Source organism: Symphodus melops (genome assembly GCF_947650265.1).
Source record: "Symphodus melops genome assembly, chromosome: 1".
Lineage (NCBI taxonomy): Eukaryota > Metazoa > Chordata > Actinopteri > Labriformes > Labridae > Symphodus > Symphodus melops.
In genome coordinates this window covers 45,187,169-45,204,945 of record NC_136691.1, presented here as the reverse complement: position 1 = coordinate 45,204,945, position 17,777 = coordinate 45,187,169, and the positions used below count along the sequence as shown (strand labels likewise).

At 39.1% G+C, this 17,777-nt stretch overlaps 1 protein-coding gene across 3 annotated transcripts in view; it reads left to right on the top strand.

Annotated features, from left to right (window-relative positions):
* The first annotated feature begins 294 nt into the window (after positions 1-294).
* Positions 295-17,777, top strand: part of srrm4 (serine/arginine repetitive matrix 4) — a 59,868-nt gene continuing 42,385 nt past the window's right edge. For 2 of the 3 annotated variants that reach the window (XM_079340224.1, XM_079340226.1), the window contains exon 1: positions 295-1,106. In XM_079340224.1, the coding sequence (XP_079196350.1) occupies positions 904-1,106 (203 nt within the window). In that variant the 5' untranslated portion in view covers positions 295-903. Of the gene's footprint in view, positions 1,107-1,428; positions 1,850-17,777 lie in introns of those variants that run through there. The other variant, XM_079340225.1, reaches the window with a different exon arrangement.

The following is a 17,777-nucleotide window of genomic DNA, read 5'->3' as shown; positions in this document are numbered from 1 at the left end:
AATATTGTAGTTTTGAACAGGAAAAGGGGGCGCTAGGATAAGGCAGAGAACAAAGACAAAAAAAAGAAGAAAAGAAACAGAAAATAAAGAATCATCCTGTCACATGACAGGATAAGAAGTGAACATAGTCATGGGTGTTGTAAGAACAGACAAGTGTGACACAGAGAGAAAGAGAGAGGATGACAAGAGGACTCCCTCTCTTCTCCGTCCAGCCCCCAATTTTTTTACGTCACAGACTGAGAGACACAAAACAAGCTGCCATCAGCTGAGCTCCTTACTCGCTTTTCCCTGCACGCTCTCCAACCCACACCCATTCCTGCCCTCAGACATGCCGCAGAAACACTTGCCCTGAACCGGTGTATGTAGGCGTCCAATCATCTCTACACCAAAACATTGACCTCCAGCAACAAGAAAGCCACTTGTTCTCTCGCTCCTCAGGACTAAGACATGCTCCGGTTCTTGCGAGCGATGCCTGCTTGTTCTGCGTAAAGCTGCCGATGGGAGCACGCGGGGAGAAAAGGAGCGACTCCCAGCCCTAGACCTAGAGACTCCGTTCCAAAAAGCAGCAGATGTGACAGAAGAGAATAGGCGGAGGGAAAGAAACTAAATCTCCCTCACCCCTCCTTCCTTCATTTGAGAGAACAATACCCAGCCTCCAGTTGGAGAGGGTCAGCTTTTGTCCCTCTCCCCACGCTCCCACCGAAGAGCGCGGGGGTAGACAGACGCGCTGACACATTGACCTGCTGCTGTGAGAGGAGAGGACCGGTGCCGATACACTTGCTGCACTTTACGCTGTTTGATTCAGTACTTGGACAGCTCCTGAGCGACAACCAGTGTGAGTGTTTTTGTGTATTTCCATGAGAGACTCCTCTACCGTTCTGGTTTGGAGACTGAGAACTACAGATGCAGCCCCCATGTTCGCTCCAGCTCGGCACCTGTGGCCCCCCTCCAGCCCTGGGATCACAGCACAGTGTTGCCGGCCTACAGCAGCTGGAGGAGAAGCTGCTCTTTGAGAAGTTTTGGAAGGGGACTTTCAAGGCTGTGGCCACCCCGAGACCAGAGAGTGTCATCGTGGCCAGCATCACCGCCCGCAGGAGGGTGACTGAGTGAGTAGTTTAACAAAAAATATCTTCTGGTTTCCCCCAACCTCTGCTATCAAAGATGTTTACTGTCTCACCTCTTTAATGAATTTTCAAAGACTGGCAAATTTGTGCGAAACAAGTTTTTGTGAAGTTCTTGCTGGGAGGGAGACAGACGCTTTTCTGAATTTCTGAACTCTTAAATGCATTGATTATGTAACATAGAATAATGTGACATGGTATCAACATGCGGTCAAGACATCTCATTTCAAAGACTCTACACTGTAAAATATTTGTGTTAATAGCTGAATGATGAATTAGTCTGGTTAAAAGGTTATATCTTGTTTAATGTCTTGGTGACATTGTTTCAGCCACATTTTACTGATTTTATTTGAAAATCAAACATTTATTGAAACTACAGTTTTATGTCATCTTCAAGTCTTTCAAAAGTTCTCTTAGACATCACTTGACCCATAAATCGAGTCTAATCAGTGCCCTGTACGAGCTCGGAATGTCTTTTGTTGTTGATTAATCACCAAGCACGAATGTGCGTGATCTCTCTGCTCAGTCAGATACGCAAGCCACAGTCAAACACAGCTGGCCTGAGGAGTGCGACGCTCAGTTAATTGTCCCCTGTTTAAGGTCATGTGGCAGCATCGTCATGCCTCCAATGTCAATCTTGTCCCCTCGTCCTCCGGTGACACAGCTTTGTGCCAGAGTCTGCTGAAGGAGCAACATGTCACATGTTTGTCCCCTCACTCCAACCAAAGGTCAGTGGTAGCCTGCACAGCACAGAAAAAGGGAGGAACCAGGTTGATTATCTTCTGGCATTTTCCCTTCTAGTCCCTCGTTTTATCCCATCTTAGCCAATGTGTGCATAATCGACTATCATCTGCTGGATTTGATGACTTTATCCATTTTCTCATGCATGCAATGCTCTGCTTGCTGTGCCTATTTGTCAAACATTATACAACAGCAGCAATGACACTGCTCTGCCTTTGAGATAGACCTGGAGTAAGTGAAACAAAACACTTCACAAATCTTTAAGGAGTTTAAACATTTACACAGGCGCCTTTCAAGAAATAAATATCAGCGCCCGTGTACATGCTGTAGCTTGGTTGGGTGACCTTTGAGTAGTTTTGACACCCACTATCAACTGTCTCTCATGTGAAATTAGCTATGTTAATGAGGATTAGAATGGCCCATTTCATCCTACATCAGCACAGGCAGCGGAAAGACACACTGAACCAGATAATGTGTCTTTAATGGGTTCTATTACAGCGGGATCATAATGCTGCACATAGTCTGGTTATTAAGAATTTTATTAGCTTATAGAAAATGCCAAAAAAAAAAATCCACTTTGCTGCAAGAATATGACCAAATGATGGCTGGGCTAAGCAATCTTACCAAATAACCTCAGCCCTAATTTCCTGTCAATCATCGAAAGCCTGTTTCAGACCATAGATTCAGATCTATTCTGGGTAAATTACTAACACAGCAAATGAACCCACAAGAAAATAAGTATAATAGTGACTGGCTGCAACGAACTGAGCAGCCTTGTTGAAATAGCCCAAGACTCTAGATTCGGGCCCAGCTGTCTCTTCAGCTTCACTTTCTCTGTGGAGGAATCTCTCCTCGAGTGGCTTTAGCCCTCCACGGGCTCCATCCAGGATGACAGTGATGATGATGGTATCATGGTAGGGGCAGGCAAGAGCGACTGTCCCCAGAGAGCAGATGTAATGCCGCTAATTCGCCCAAGTCTGTTTGTGAGCGACGAAGGCAACTTCTCAGACGACCGCTGTTCCTCTCTCTCATCCTGCATCTGTGTTTATTTTCAGCGGGGTGAAATGCAGAGGGACTTCTGGGTGATACAGATTGTAAATAATGAGAGAAACACAACAAACCAACACAACACCCAGAGAATATGGATGCAGGAGGATGCGGCTCATGCATGCACCCTCCTTCCCCTCCCCTCCTTTGTGCTGCACTGTTGATTCTGCCCGAGTCAGAGTGTGACTGGGGAATGCTTAGACCATCAGAATGCATGGCCTCGGGCGTGCTCCCTTTTCCTCTTTCTCTCCAAGAGGAAACATCATTATTTACTGTGGATGACTGAGGGGTGATGAACAATTGCAGTGAAAGTGAGGGGGGTATTATGTACGACAAGCAGAGAGGCAGAGAACATAGGAGGCTGAGGGGGAGCCACGGGGAGATGTTTCATGATCAGCAAGGGTCTTTCTTCTGTTTGCAGCGTCCTCACCTCTCTTCTCCCGCTCTCAACTCCTGAAATAAAAATGCTGGAGGGGGCAGAGAGCCTCGGAGGAGTAATTAGAGTTAGTCGTTCTCCCTCTGTCCTCCCTGCCTCACAGAGGAGGGGAGGAGTGCACTGGCTCTATTCAGTGGGGTGGGGCTCCGCACTAAACCATTATGACCCTGCAAGCTGTTTTGTCACACGGGGGCTCCTCATTAAATATGCAGTCTGGCTAACTTTGGCTTGTGTGGTGTGTGTGTGTGTGTGTGTGTGTGTGTGTGTGTAAGTGAACTGTGTGCATTCATGTGCATCTGCTCTGGAACTGTTTTCCAGCAATTGCAAGGGTTTGAAATGAGGGTCTAAACCTGTGTGTGTGTTTGTGTGTGTGTGTGTGTGTGTGTGTGTGTGTGTGTGTGTGGCTGCCATGTTAGTGGGGTCTTGTCCAACTCTGTGGCAGATGGCAGGCTCAAGAGAATGCAGTGCAAAGGAGGGGGGGAAGTGTGTGTGTGTGAGTGGTAGGGGGTTTCAGGCCTCTTACCTCAGCAGATGCTGGTTTAACGAGGATGAGAGGAAAAAGGGTTTGGAGGGGCTTGTATGCTGACAGCCCCAATGGGAATAAACATCGAGGTGGACAAAATAAAAGGGACAGACTTCAGAAAACAGTGGAATGAAATTGAACCATGGCATGTGAGACCTAAAAGTTACATCAACAAATGTTTGAAATGCTCCCATCAAAATACATCATTATGAGATCCCTTTGAGTAATACTAGCTTTAGGTAGAGAGCACTATTGTAAACAGGGATACAGTAACATCACTTAAAACATCTGGGTAAAGAATAATAATGAGATTTAAATCATATTTTAGAAAGTGGAACACAGAACTTACTAATTAAATGACGGAGAACATAAAAACAAGACTAAGATTTAAATAACTTAAAATGAGTTTGAAAAGAAGAATCTTAAAGACGTCTGAGTTTTTTACTTCAAGATACCTGAGACTAGTCTGTCCATGTCTGCTCGAATAACAAATGAAGAAGATGAACCTACAGACTGATCCTTACATGGGAATCTTAGGCTCAGGGTAAAATCACATCAACAATAAGTACTGCAGGTTCTTCAACGTACAAAACCTTAAAATTTGTAATCAAAATCTTGAAAACAAATTCAATTGATTCAAGTGAGCTGAGAATTTCTTGAACTTTAGTTATTTGGATAATAATAATAAATAATAATAATAATAATAATAATAATAATAATAAAACATTTACATTTGAGAATCTCAAAGTGCTGCACAGTTTAAAAGAATAAAATAGTAGTTGGATGAGCCGCAGGCAAGCGATTGACTTAGGTAGAGGTCAGTTTAGAGAAACAAAGGCATTACTTCCTCAAGATCTGCTTGTAGCTCTTTTTCTCGGCTCAATGAAGCATGATGGTACTGCTCACAATACTTGGAAATGCATTGTTAAATGTTATCAGATACAGGCCGAAAGTTTGGGCTAACATGTACTTTCTACACAGGATAAATGAGTTTACATTGTGGGGGAGTAGATGGAAATGGATGGAACATTTTTATTTTATTTCCAAAAGTTTACACTGGGCTCTTGAGGTAAAAGATGACAGCCAAGCACTTGGGCTATATTTACAGTCAGATGGCAAAAGATGTAAAGAGAGCATACAGTTACTGTATGTGCCATCAGCACATAAAAATCAATGACGTGTTTTTGAAATGTTTGGCCCAGCGGCCTCTAGAAAATGGAATATTAAAGAGGACTTAAATTAGACCCTTGGGGGCCATCAAATCTACAACAGACATGCATGGATCATGTATCTACAATTTCAACCCTGAAACTCGCACAAATACGTTTGGAGCAGAGAATTCAAGAACTGTGTCTTCAACCATTTTTATATAAATGGTAATATATTGGGTGACAGCAGTGTCGTACTAAATCATGCAGGATTAATACATCAGTGGTTTTTTGATTGTGCTGTGAAAGAAACAACGGCATATTGATTTTTTTTTACAGTTCTGGTATTTTTGAAAATATATGGACAGTAAATGTTTTCCCCTAAAAAATTTAAACTGATGTACAAAAAGTGCACTGTTACAGTACTGATGCGTTTTAATACCCATGAAGGCAAGGAAAGACGGCGAGGCTATTTGCTGCCAATAGTTGGCAAAGCACTAGTGGAGGGATAAAGTTGATTCATTAGTCGAATTAAACATTTAGAGAACAGGAGGAGGATTTGATTATTTGATGGACCAATTTCTCTATTTATATTACTACTTAGAGATGTATTGATTTTGACAAATCTGGTAATACATTTTTAAAAACAGAGAAACAGACAGGTCATAAACATATCAAATTGTCTTTATTATAAGTTGAAACAGAATGTGATAGTACCCAAAATGACAGGTATAGAGTAGGAGTAGCTATTTTTGCAGAAGCTGGTTTTGGAAATAAAAGGCTGTTGTATGTGATTGACAGTCGGAGCTCTTCTATGGCGTAGATCTTCATGAAACTGCTCGTTGGATCATCGGTACAAAACAAGAATTAATTTTGGAAAACTTTTGTCTTTTAAAGAATTTTAAAAGTTGAATACGACATTCATTTTAATTCCCAAGATGCATTCCTGTTATAAACTTATGTTTAGAAGTCTGCAGTGACAATGGTTAATGTGTAGTGTAACTTAAGTGAATTGTGTTTGAGATTCTGGATCAATTGATTGATTGATCAGAATTTTTGGAACTGTGATTGTTTTTCAGGTGCAACAAAGAAGCTTTTCACCTTTTTTTGTTATTCATATAGTGTTTAATAATCATTCATTATCATTAAGTCTGTTATATGTCATAAAGAATGACCTTAATAATCACAGTGTGCACACTGCTTCAACACCTGTTTGTTTTGTTGTGCATCCTAAACAGTCTTGTTGGGGTGTCTTAAAATCTCCTCCCTTCTCCAGTCATAACACAAAGAGACCATTCTGGACTGGAATCAAAAATGAGTAGAAGGACACATCTGCTGCTGCATTGTTGTCCTAGAAGCCATGCACTACTTCAGTTTGGTTCAATATTTTACATCTTGCTCCTTTGACTGCCTTTTTTTTTTTACTTACAATAAGATTAACATATTGATTGTCAGACAGCTTGTGTTCCTTTTACACAAATTGTGGTGTTAGTGTTTTTGTGTGAACCACTACGTTATTTAAGTGAAAAGATTTGTCTCAGGTTCAAATTTCGACTGTGGCCCTGCTGTAGATCATCCACAAATACACACAAATGCAGCTTGAAAATGATGTGAGCGTAGGAATAAATGAATACAGAATATAGAGTCTCTGAGACATCAAGGAGCAGCAGTCAGAGCTCCCCCTGGGATGAAGCATCGCTCTCATTTTCACTCGGCAAGAATGACAAACATGATTTAGTGACGGACGAGGAGTTTGTCTGCCATTGTATATATGTCTGCCTCTGCTTCTGCTCTCTTCATCGCCGAGTATCAATCCCCAACTCGCCTCCCTCTCCTCACATCAGAATCTCTCCTCTTCCTCTTCTCAGTATCTTTTCAGTGTGCATTAACTCGCCCTCTCTGTGTCTGTGTCATATTACTCAGAGAGCACAGGATGCAGCCGCTGAGGCGTGCTGACAAGAGAGAAGGAGACAATGCTGAATCCCCAGGCAGGAATCAGACTTATCACAGGAACAGATTCACATTTGATATTGATTCCCACACAGCCATTCCATTTGATTCAAACGAGTGTCACTGAGTCAACGCTTGATGCACCGTTCCAGTGTGTTTCGCAGCAGGATGGTTTTATATGGTATGGAAATTGGAGCCATCACAGAGGGCTAATTTGTGGAGTGGAATTATGTCAATTTTTCTAATCTAATTCTAATTGTCTCTTGTGAAGAAACGTTTCTAGATTATTTTTAGTGCGCAGGTCATGGTTTGTGTTAGTTTCCCATAACAGCTGTAACAATGTTAAGGAATGTATAAGGAATAGGAATGTTGTTCACAAACTATGAAGTTGTGTGTTGTTATAATCTGGTGTTAGCTAACAAAATAAAGGTGTTCATGTTGGAACATGTTTAATTCAGGTGTGACATCATTCCCGGCTCCGAGGTAAATGGAACTAGCATTGTAAAACTACTTTTTTTTTTTTTTTTGTGGTGGAGACCTGTTATGGAAGTAGTTCCCTATCAATAAGTTCAAAATGTTTTTAGCTTTTTTTTTCTATTTACGAGTTGTTTAGAACATCCCTGAGATGGGACGCTAGACTACTGAGCAAAAATCTCAATATGTTTAAAGGTCTTTTAAAATGAAAAAAGCATATTAACATATCACTTGGAAAGAAAAAGAAATTAACTGTCAAAAATAACGATTAAAAAACCCCATTCCACTACATAATGCTCTGTAACATGAGCAAAATAAGTACATTGCCTTTAAATCAGTTCAATGACATGGTATTATCGATTTTTAACTATTTAATGCACCTTATACATATGTCAGTCCAGATCAAGTAGGTGAATGGCAGCAAAAATATTATATACATAATATAAGTTTTTATCTCGTTTCAGAAAACTACCAGATCATTTTCTTCTTTGTAAACTTACACAGACTTGTTTTAATGGAGCAGCAGAAATGAGTTTCTCACAAAGGATTAATAATTCAAAGAAAATCAATCTTTTCTTCTCTCTTCACTTTAGCTCACAAGACAGGCTTTCATAAATACTTTGAGCCAGTTTTTTAAAAGAAAATTAAGTGATTCTGTCTGTTAGTCTACAGACAGTAGCCTGTAAGGCAACCTGCAGAGGCCAACCAGTCCGATTGCTTCTGCCGTACCAATTAAAAACACTACAGAAGCCCATATTTCACTGTACCTGCAGGGAACTATCGTAACAAGTGTAATCCCATCCTACTGTAAAAGTGCTGCAGTGCAGAGAGAGATGAACGTTTCCTTTCTTTACTATATACTCTACTCTAAATCTCATGGAAATAAAATTATTATTATTAAGTAATGGATTTATAGTATTTATTTATCCAAAATCCCAAACATCTAAGGGGGCATAACAGCTTCATGTTAAAGGAACAAAAGAAAGACACAAGACTGCAGTGCATCAGCAAGGGGGGTAAAGGTGTTTCTGATAAATGCCATGATTCAAGTTTTACTTCAAAAGGTGACATGCTGCCCTTTAAAGCTGATTTTGACATTTCCAAATGACATGTTGAAAAAAAGCTGGCACTGCAAGGTATTGGTTTAGCTTTGAAGTGAACATCTTTAAGATTTTCATTCATAAAAAAGTATTTATGGGATTATACCCAAATGTTGTGACACAACAATGGTCAAAAAAAGTTACAAAAATCAAAGTTCAATCAAAGTTAGGGAAGTGTTTACCATTAAGCAGTTCTTGGTCTACTATCGATGGCAAACAACATTTTCGCTTTATTTCACGTACTATACTTGCTCTTTGACTAATTTGTGATGGAATACAAGGCCTTTATTTTCTATTCTTTTAAAGTGGTGTGAATCAAAGGTTTCTATTTTCCTGATCCACATATTTACCTGCAATTACTTATCGCCAGAGGTGCTGCCAAAGAAAACAAAACCATCTCTTAGTATTGAATGAAGACGATCGCGCTCTGGTGGTAGTCCACATGTTTAATATAGCATGATGTAACAATGGTTCTGCCCACAAGCAGCAAGTTTGTGAATGGAAGTGGGATGTGTAAATAAAGAGCAGGGACGCCATATGCAGTGTGAACATACTCAGGCATGAACTTGAACACAGCGCTATTCTCCCCCTGTCTGTTAGGGATCCAGTCTCGACTTTAACACTTCTGTTACCTCCTCCGAGGCGGGCACAGGTGAGACGACTTCATCCCCCTATTAAGCCTCTATGACACTAATATTGAGGTTGAGACATTTAAACAGTCCCTCTGTATAAGGCTTTTGCTATACAGTCAATCTTTCTCTTCTTGTTCCTGTCCACACTTCATGGAAATATGTGGCCATTAATCAGAGGATCGATCCTTCTTGTACACACATACAGAATATTGTAATTAAGCTTTTTTTTTTTTTTAAATATTTGTTTATTTGAGCAGTTGTAATTCTGCTCAAAAGGAGTGGGCCGAAGCAGAAGCTTATAAGTGTCCACCCCCAAAATCATTACAAAAAGAATTTACATCAAAACGGTACAAAAGAACAAGGTTACAAAGTGCGACACACAGGAACACAGAGTGGGGAAGAGAAAAAGAAAATAATAATAATAATAATACAAAATAATAAATAGAGCAGCATGTACACTTAAACACAACATACCTGTTTGGGTTTTAACTTTACATGAATGCAAATTCACGTAAAGAGCTTTATATGTGTACATGACATTTGTTTTTTCATGTTGTTTATTGCTTTTGATGTCAGACATGAAACATTAATAAAATGCAAAAAGGTGCCTGTAACCTCCCAAAATATACAAATAAAACTCTGAGAATAAAAATAACTGCCGCAGTGCAAGCCCGACACAGACAGCTCTGATAAATGTGTGACTTTAGAATGTGTGGTTTGAATCCATCATAAAGACATGGGCAACCTTTAATTTGTTCAACAAGGCATTTTGAAAAATGGATTTATAAATATTACAGTGTAACACAAACAATTGACTAAAAAGAAAGTGGAGATACTTTGTCAGAGAAAAGGCCATCCTCCGTCAAACATGCATTTAGGTCTTTATTCAGCAGCAAGTATTCAACTATTTTCGTTTTGGCAGCAAGTCAACCATCATTGTCACCCAAACCTTAACCCTAAGAACTTTATAATATGATATAACAACCCTAATAATTCTAACCGTGAGATAGCTATGACCTGACTTTGTAAATTCTTCTGAGGATTTTTGTTGCCTTTTGTTCCTAATTACAAATACAGCACAAACGGTTTGGATGGAAATGTCCTATACATAAAGGAATGGACACATACAGTATGGACATATGCACAGTGCATATGAAGACTGACACACATTGTGCCAGAGGGGGGTTCGACATGATAAATCCTCAAGAGCTGAACAGCCACAGCAGCGTTTTTGAAGATGAAAGCAAAGAGCCGGGAGTTAACCCTTTCCTTCCAACATCCGCTCAAAGCTGCTGTGAAATTTCCCCTCACACATCTCAGCCTGTGGTCCTCCTCAGTGAGGGAATAAATGTCCTTTCTCTTGCCACGGCTGTGAAGCCCTGGCTGGAAAATGCTCACGCGCCATTACCTTTTGCAATCCAGGAATCTGAAACTATAATAAACTGTTGGTCAGGTGTATTGGCAATCAGAAGTTTGATGGCTGGGATCTGGCCATTATTTATATGAACAAACATCATTATCATTTCTTTATCATGCACCCTCCAGGTATCTTACCATTACTTTGTACTTCAGGGTTTTTGGGTTGTTTTTTTTTTCAGATTTCAAGTGTAAATAAAGTGAAAGAGTTTAAAGAATAGCAACTTTCAAGGATGTTGAAGATGCACAAAAGGTAAATACCCAAAGTTTCAGTGCTTCTGAACGCTGCTGATGTTGGCTAAACTCAATTTTCCAACTGTGAACATTTTATTCAATCTGTGTTCGTAGATGTATGTTCAATCTGCATCAGTTCAACATAAGGCAAAACCATTTTCTGTCACGCTGTGAGGAGACATTTTCTGCTCCAGTGGAAGAGAAGGGGGACCTGATTCTGTTTGAGCTTGAGTTTTAACGCATGAATTAGTTTTGTTTCGCATTCAAAACAAGAAAACAAAAAAACGAGCAGTGTTTGAAAGTGTGCTGTCTTGTTCATTGAAATATGAGAAGTTTGGGTATTCAAATGCAGCCAGAATTTAACTCATCTGGATCTATTAGGCACCTGGTCGCACTGTCTTAATGTTACAATCCGGTGCACTGACATTTAAAAAGACTGGTGGCATTTACGTTAACACATTAACATAGTAAATGGTACTGCCTGGCCAAAAGAAAGGTTGTTTGTTTGTGTGTGTGCGCGTGTGGGTGGGTGTTTGTTTGTGTGTGTGTTCGTCATTAGTCAGTTTGCCAAGTGCAGACTGCACAAAAAAAAAACAGATAGAGACACAATGGCGCAAAACATCTCTGAAATGTAATGAGACACATTTCTATTGTAAAATGTGAAATATTTGATCGTAGTTTAGTTGATGTTTTTTTTTTTTTTTTTTACAGACACTGTCAAGATTTACTAGTTTGAGTTTTTCTACCATATTTGAGAGGATTGGGGGGGTTTCATGGGCTGAGATGTTATGGCTGCACCACTTTATTTGGGGATGTGATTAACACGTATGGACAGATGTTGCCTCAAATACTTCAGCGCACTTCCAGCTCTGTTTCTTTTGATTTTAGGCTTCAGCTTGGCCTTACCTTGTTCAAGGGCTTTTAAAGAAGAAACTTTTTGGAAAAAAAAGACAAAGACAAAATCAGGAATAAATAATGAGAATGATTCAAAGGAAACTAAAGAGAAGGAGTGACGAAATAAAAGAACGGAAAAGAGAACAAAAGGGGAGAGAATAGAGTAAATGAAAAGAGAGAAAAAGAGACAGCTAAACAAATGCTATGGAAACCCTGTGAGTGACATTTTTAGATTGTCCTTTTCAGGACACTTGGCCAGCTGAGGTTATTACATTATACTGAATATCAGACTCCAGCACTTATATAGAACCTCTTTCTTAGGTCCTGGCCAAAGGGAATTGAATTATATGATGCCTCATAATGTAGGACATTGAATAAAGTCATAATAGGCAGCAAGAAAAAGAGAAGGTGAAAGCCTCTTCGGTCCTCCTCTTGCTCTACATGAAATGGATGTGAGTAAATCTTACAGACAGTCTGAGATGACCTATTCCTCTGAGCGATTCATTACTGATGAGTGCCGTGGCTGAGAGAAAGGGTCGGCTCGCTCATTACGACATATTAGATCCCCACAAAGCAGGGGATGTCTCTGGACATGAACAAGATAATGAGACAACTTTCAACTTTAACTGCTGATCATTTGGTCCGCTGTGAAGAGGCTCCACTCACCACAGCAGAAACAAATTCAAAGAAGATGGGTATGATGAAACATTTTCGCAAATTGTCGGGTTTTTTTAACTTAAAGTAGCAACGATGGGTTGTAATTGCTTTTTATTGACTTCTTTCTGGGGAAATGAATCCTTAAGTCATTAGTAAAAGTTTTTTATCTAAAAGTTTGATAGAGGGCCAGTTTGAATGACAAAATCTTACAAAGAGTGCTAGCTTATAAAAACACATTGTTTTACAGTACTTGCTAGGTGCAAAAATAACTAAATACAGATGAAGAAACATCTTCACCCAGTTAATTAGCACAAGATAAATGATTGTATACCAATTAAACATACATATTATTCGACCATCCTCCTCCTGGCTTCTAAAACTGAACTCAAATTAGAGCGTTTGCTCAGTGGCTTTGGACTGAATTTTGAAACAAACAGTCTCATGTGATCATAGTCCACTTTCCCAACACCCAGCCTTTAGATGAGAAGCTAAAGAATTTTGGAAGATTCAATACTTAAGATTTCTGTTAATTAATCAATGTCTGTTTAATAGCTTTTTAATGTTTTTTTCTGAAAAAAAAAGGAAGACTTTCAAGACCTGTACGTCAGGACTTCATTTTTAAATCCTAAGATATGAGAGTACAGAGAGTGCGCAGTTCTGGCGGGTCAGTGGAGGACTAAAAATATTCAAGGAATGCTTCAAAAATGGAGAATAAAAAAAAGGGACTCGAAAGACTGGACACTGGAGCATTCAAAATAATTGCTCAAAATCAACTGGAGAAAAGTGTGTCGAATCAGCTGTGTGCATGTCCTTGTTCTCTTTTCTGACAGACATGCTGACAATCTGCTCTGCTTCAACACTCTAGCCAGAGCCAAGTCCACACACACTCATTTCGCCATTATTTACACATTATTAACAGCAACCGTTTCCCCAGTTTCACAGCAAAAATGCCAACTTGTAAACCACAAGTCTCAAAATAATCAAGCTTTGAACCACTCGAATACATGGCATCTATTTATATATGTGGGGCGTGCACTCCCCTGTTTACTAGCCAGATGCATTCATCAACATCACTTGTCACTCTTCTAATTCATTATCAACACCACACAGCAGCACAGCAGAGAATAACAATACAAACGTGCTTATTTGTTTATTTGGCCAAAACAGTGAGAAAAAAAAAGTGAACAAAAGTCCTGCCTCAGGCGTCCCTATGACCTGACCGTGAACTGACCTCTAGCTCTGTTCCTGTTTTTTTTTTTTTTTTTTTTTTTAAATATGAAATTTAAAATACTTACAAGTAGAAAATTTTAATTCCAATTAAAAGAATGACACAATAGATAGCAATACATGTCACACTACATGTATTTAGAATTGTTGATAGGGACAAAGGAGATGCTGGATCCAATCAAATGGCCGTCCTGGAGATACAGAATCCTGCAAGATCCGGCACAAATTCAATATGTCAATATTGTCTACATGGTTTTCTGTCAGTAAAAGCAGCACATTTTAGCTCGTCAGAATTTTACCCTGCATCCAAATCCAACAATTTCGATTTGTAGGATTTAAGTTGTGAAGTTCAGTTTTTGTTTTGTCCTTATTGATTATGCCTATGTCTTTAACTCACAGTTTGAACTGTTATTCAAAACCTCCAACGTATTTTTACCCTGTGAAGCGTATGTTCCTGTCCCGTCATAAATGATATGCGACAGGTTATGAATAAACATCTGCAGAAAAGTCATAATCATAATTAGATCAGTGGTGCTTTGGGGGGGAAAGACAGATATTATTGCCACATCCAACAGGAATGTGCCATGAGGAAGTACAATCACTCATAATGACAGCATGCTGAAATCCTTCTCCATCTCCAAACGCACTGAGGCAGAGGCCTTATTAAATATGCATACACACCCCAGAGATGACATATTGGAAAATCTAAAAAAAAAAAAGAAATAAAAAAAAATCCTTCACAATAGGCTGAAGACCCCTTGGCTGCAAATTTAACTCCAGAGTAAAAAAACTCCCAGCAGCTTCTAATTTACTGTAGATTCACACACCCCTACCACCACTCCACACACGCACGCACACACACACACACACACACACACACACACACACACACACACACACACACACACACACACACACACACACACACACACACACACACACACACACACACACACAGGACATTAGACGACAAGTTTCACTCTCAGTTTTGTCTTACATTGACTCTCAGAATCGTTGGCCTGAATATTTTTTTTCTTTGCACGCTGCTGCTTTTGTAACTGGACCCCTGAAGCGGTCACAGTATTCATTATTAAAATGCAAACTTATCAAAGTCAACTCCTCATCACTTAAATTAAATCATTTCAAGGCTGAGTGACTTTCATGTCTCTGCCTCCTTCTTCATTTTTCATTTTCGCTTCTTGCCCATCCTCATTTTAGGAAGACGGGCTGCCATTCACGCGGAATTGCCAACATTTGCATGGTGCATGGGAGAGTGCAAAATGCAGCAATGTTGATGTTGCAAACAAAATCAGAGATGGGATTGGAGGAATTAATTGGCTTGCTGCATTACCTCCTCCCCTCCCACCTCGCTCTCACCTCTGTCGCACTGCTTGGCATGAAATGTCACACTTTGACAAGTGAGGCCAAAACTTTGACACCTTTAATGTGAAGGAAAGATTTATTTAGTGTATATTTTTCTGGTGAAATTTTCTGGTGAAGTTGCATCAGAGAACATTTCAGAGAGCTGAAATGTTTTTAGCTTCTTTGCCCTTTGCAATCAATCTCAGGGAATATTTCGGGAAAGGCACAACATTTCTGCATTAATAATTTATAACACTAAAAATCTTATCATTCCAGTTAAGCAGCCTCAACACTTTAGCTTCATGTTGTTTTATATTCCTGATTCAGTATTAAGTCATAAATAATGAAGCCATTTTGCCTTGTACTTTACCTTTCTTATACGAGCATTAATGTGACCAGCAGTCAGGATACAGCTTTGCTGCAACCATTTTTTTTAACAATTTCTTTTAGCAGTAAAATGACTTTATTATATGTAAGGGGTTGAAAGGGCTGCTAATCAATACCAGAGTCACCACATTTTAAAACCGTCCCAGCACATAACAAGTAGTCATTAAAGCAGTTATAGCCGCTCTGGGGAAGGTTTTAATACTACAAGGACACACAATGTCCAAGACAGTAAAGCAAGCTTCACAGTTTAACTTTATCACAGTGATAAGGTATTTTTAATGAGCCTGATTTAGTCTACTGTTTGTCAGTTAAGAAGATCAGTTATGCAATGACTTGTTTTTAAAATTTGAGCTTAAATCGAGGAGTGTTGAAGTTCTTACTTAGCATTTTTAACGTATGGTTTACCATGAAAAACAACTACTTGGTTACAACAAGGATTAAAATTAAGACATTGTCTGGGTGAGTCACTGTTATCACATAGGGAAAATAACAGAGCTGTGATGAGAAATGAAGAAATCAATCATGACCAAATGGAATAGGAAGATCATTTCACTCCTTGTTCACCCTCAGATTGGCTCAATAATGTAAGAGTAAGAGAGAGTGAGATTTAATACATTAAATGAATATTGGATTTTGTTTCTTTAAACTATTGATGGTGGCAGCTTGTGAATCTTTAGGTTCAGTCAGACTTTTGAAACAGTGAAGCACAACCAATCATTTGAAATGGCAATGAAAGGGCTGTATAATATGGATAAAAGGAAATGTTAATTACTGTATTTTGACCGTAACAATTTAAATGTGTTTCACATTAATGGGAATAAAACCTTTTGCATGATTGTTTTCTTTTTGTGTTTTACCATATTGTTATTGCATTCTGTTTCTTTCAATTTGCAGCTTCAGCCATGATCAGAAGATTTATTGAAAAAAAAAAATCCAAGTAAATCTATAAAGATTTTGCTGTGCTTAATTTATTGTTTTTTTGGGAGAGTTCCTTTGCCATGTTGGAATTGGAAACTACTATTGCTGACATTTTCCTAACTTGCCAATATTTTAAACACGTACAACTCGTTCTGTGAATAGGCCTTATGTCAATACACCTTGATTACTGTCTGTAAATATAGTAAAGTTGGACTCCAACACAGAGGGTCATTAGCACAAACTTCCAAAACAATCTAGTATCAATTTCGGTGTTGCTTAAAGAATAATTTCCATTCATATCTAGGAATTAAGTGAAGCTGCAGGTTGCTAACATTGAAACATCTGATCACCAATGACTGAATTAAAAACCTTTTCTCACCGAATTCATCAGCAAAGTTGAATTAAAAAAGGGTCACAGTTGCATTTTGTTTCATCACACAACAGGATTTTTAAGATGAAATGTGACCTCAAGGCTTTCATTGCCATTTTTCACCAACCAATGTTCAGCTACCAGAGCTTCCAGTCGAACTACAGAGGCACAAGATTGCTAATGCCACATCAGATGGAAATAGATCTGAAAAAAAGCTGATTCTGAGCAGTTTAGAGTGCTCGCTTGTCAAGGTCAGCATCAAGGTCAAATAGTGTCAGTGCAGCAGGTATAGGGCTGTGCAGAGGGTGCAGACTGTTGTTCAAACGCCTATCTTCCAAGTGTGCTGCTTGCAGTATGACTGTTATTCCTGATGACATTCCAGTCGCCGACACATCCCATCCAGAACTGATTAGGACAAATGGAGCTGACAGGTTTGTCCCTGTACCCTAGTGAGACGAGACATGTTAGGAAGAAAGTTAAAATCTCCTATTCACTCAGGGCAGATCACTCAGACGAGAGATTAAAGATATACTATTAAAAGATAAAAATATATATAGATATAAAAGATAGACTATTGAACAAGTTTCTAGTGATTTTTCTGGGGGAAAGAAGTGTATATTAATTGGGGTTATATTGTGAAAACGATACAACATATGTGTTTTCCATAGTCACACAGTGGATGTTTTCTCAAATAACATTGATGTCAGAATGGTATAGATGCATTTGATGCTGGCAAACTCCAGAGAATCATTAAAGAAAGTAAGCAATTTTACACAACATCAGCACACAACCCAAACCCTATTAGATTGATGTTTACTGTTGCCTTGGTTTCAGGAAATGGCTCATTTCTTTCCTTAATGAAGTTCAGTGACAGCTTTGTGAACTGCTCAGTCATTAGATGTGTGTTAAATATAGTTGATGGCTATTCAGTTGCTATGTTGGAAGAAGTAACTTTGCGGATGCAGTTTAGCAAACAGCTTTGCTGAGTCATTGCTTCAGTGACCAGTTTGTTTCATCAGATTTCGTTGGAAAGTACGTTGGAAAGTGTGCTGTATTCATTTGATGTTGGAGTGTTTGATTTGACAAGGAACTAGCTATCAGAATTGAATGAAATCTGGTTGTATGTTACATAACATAATT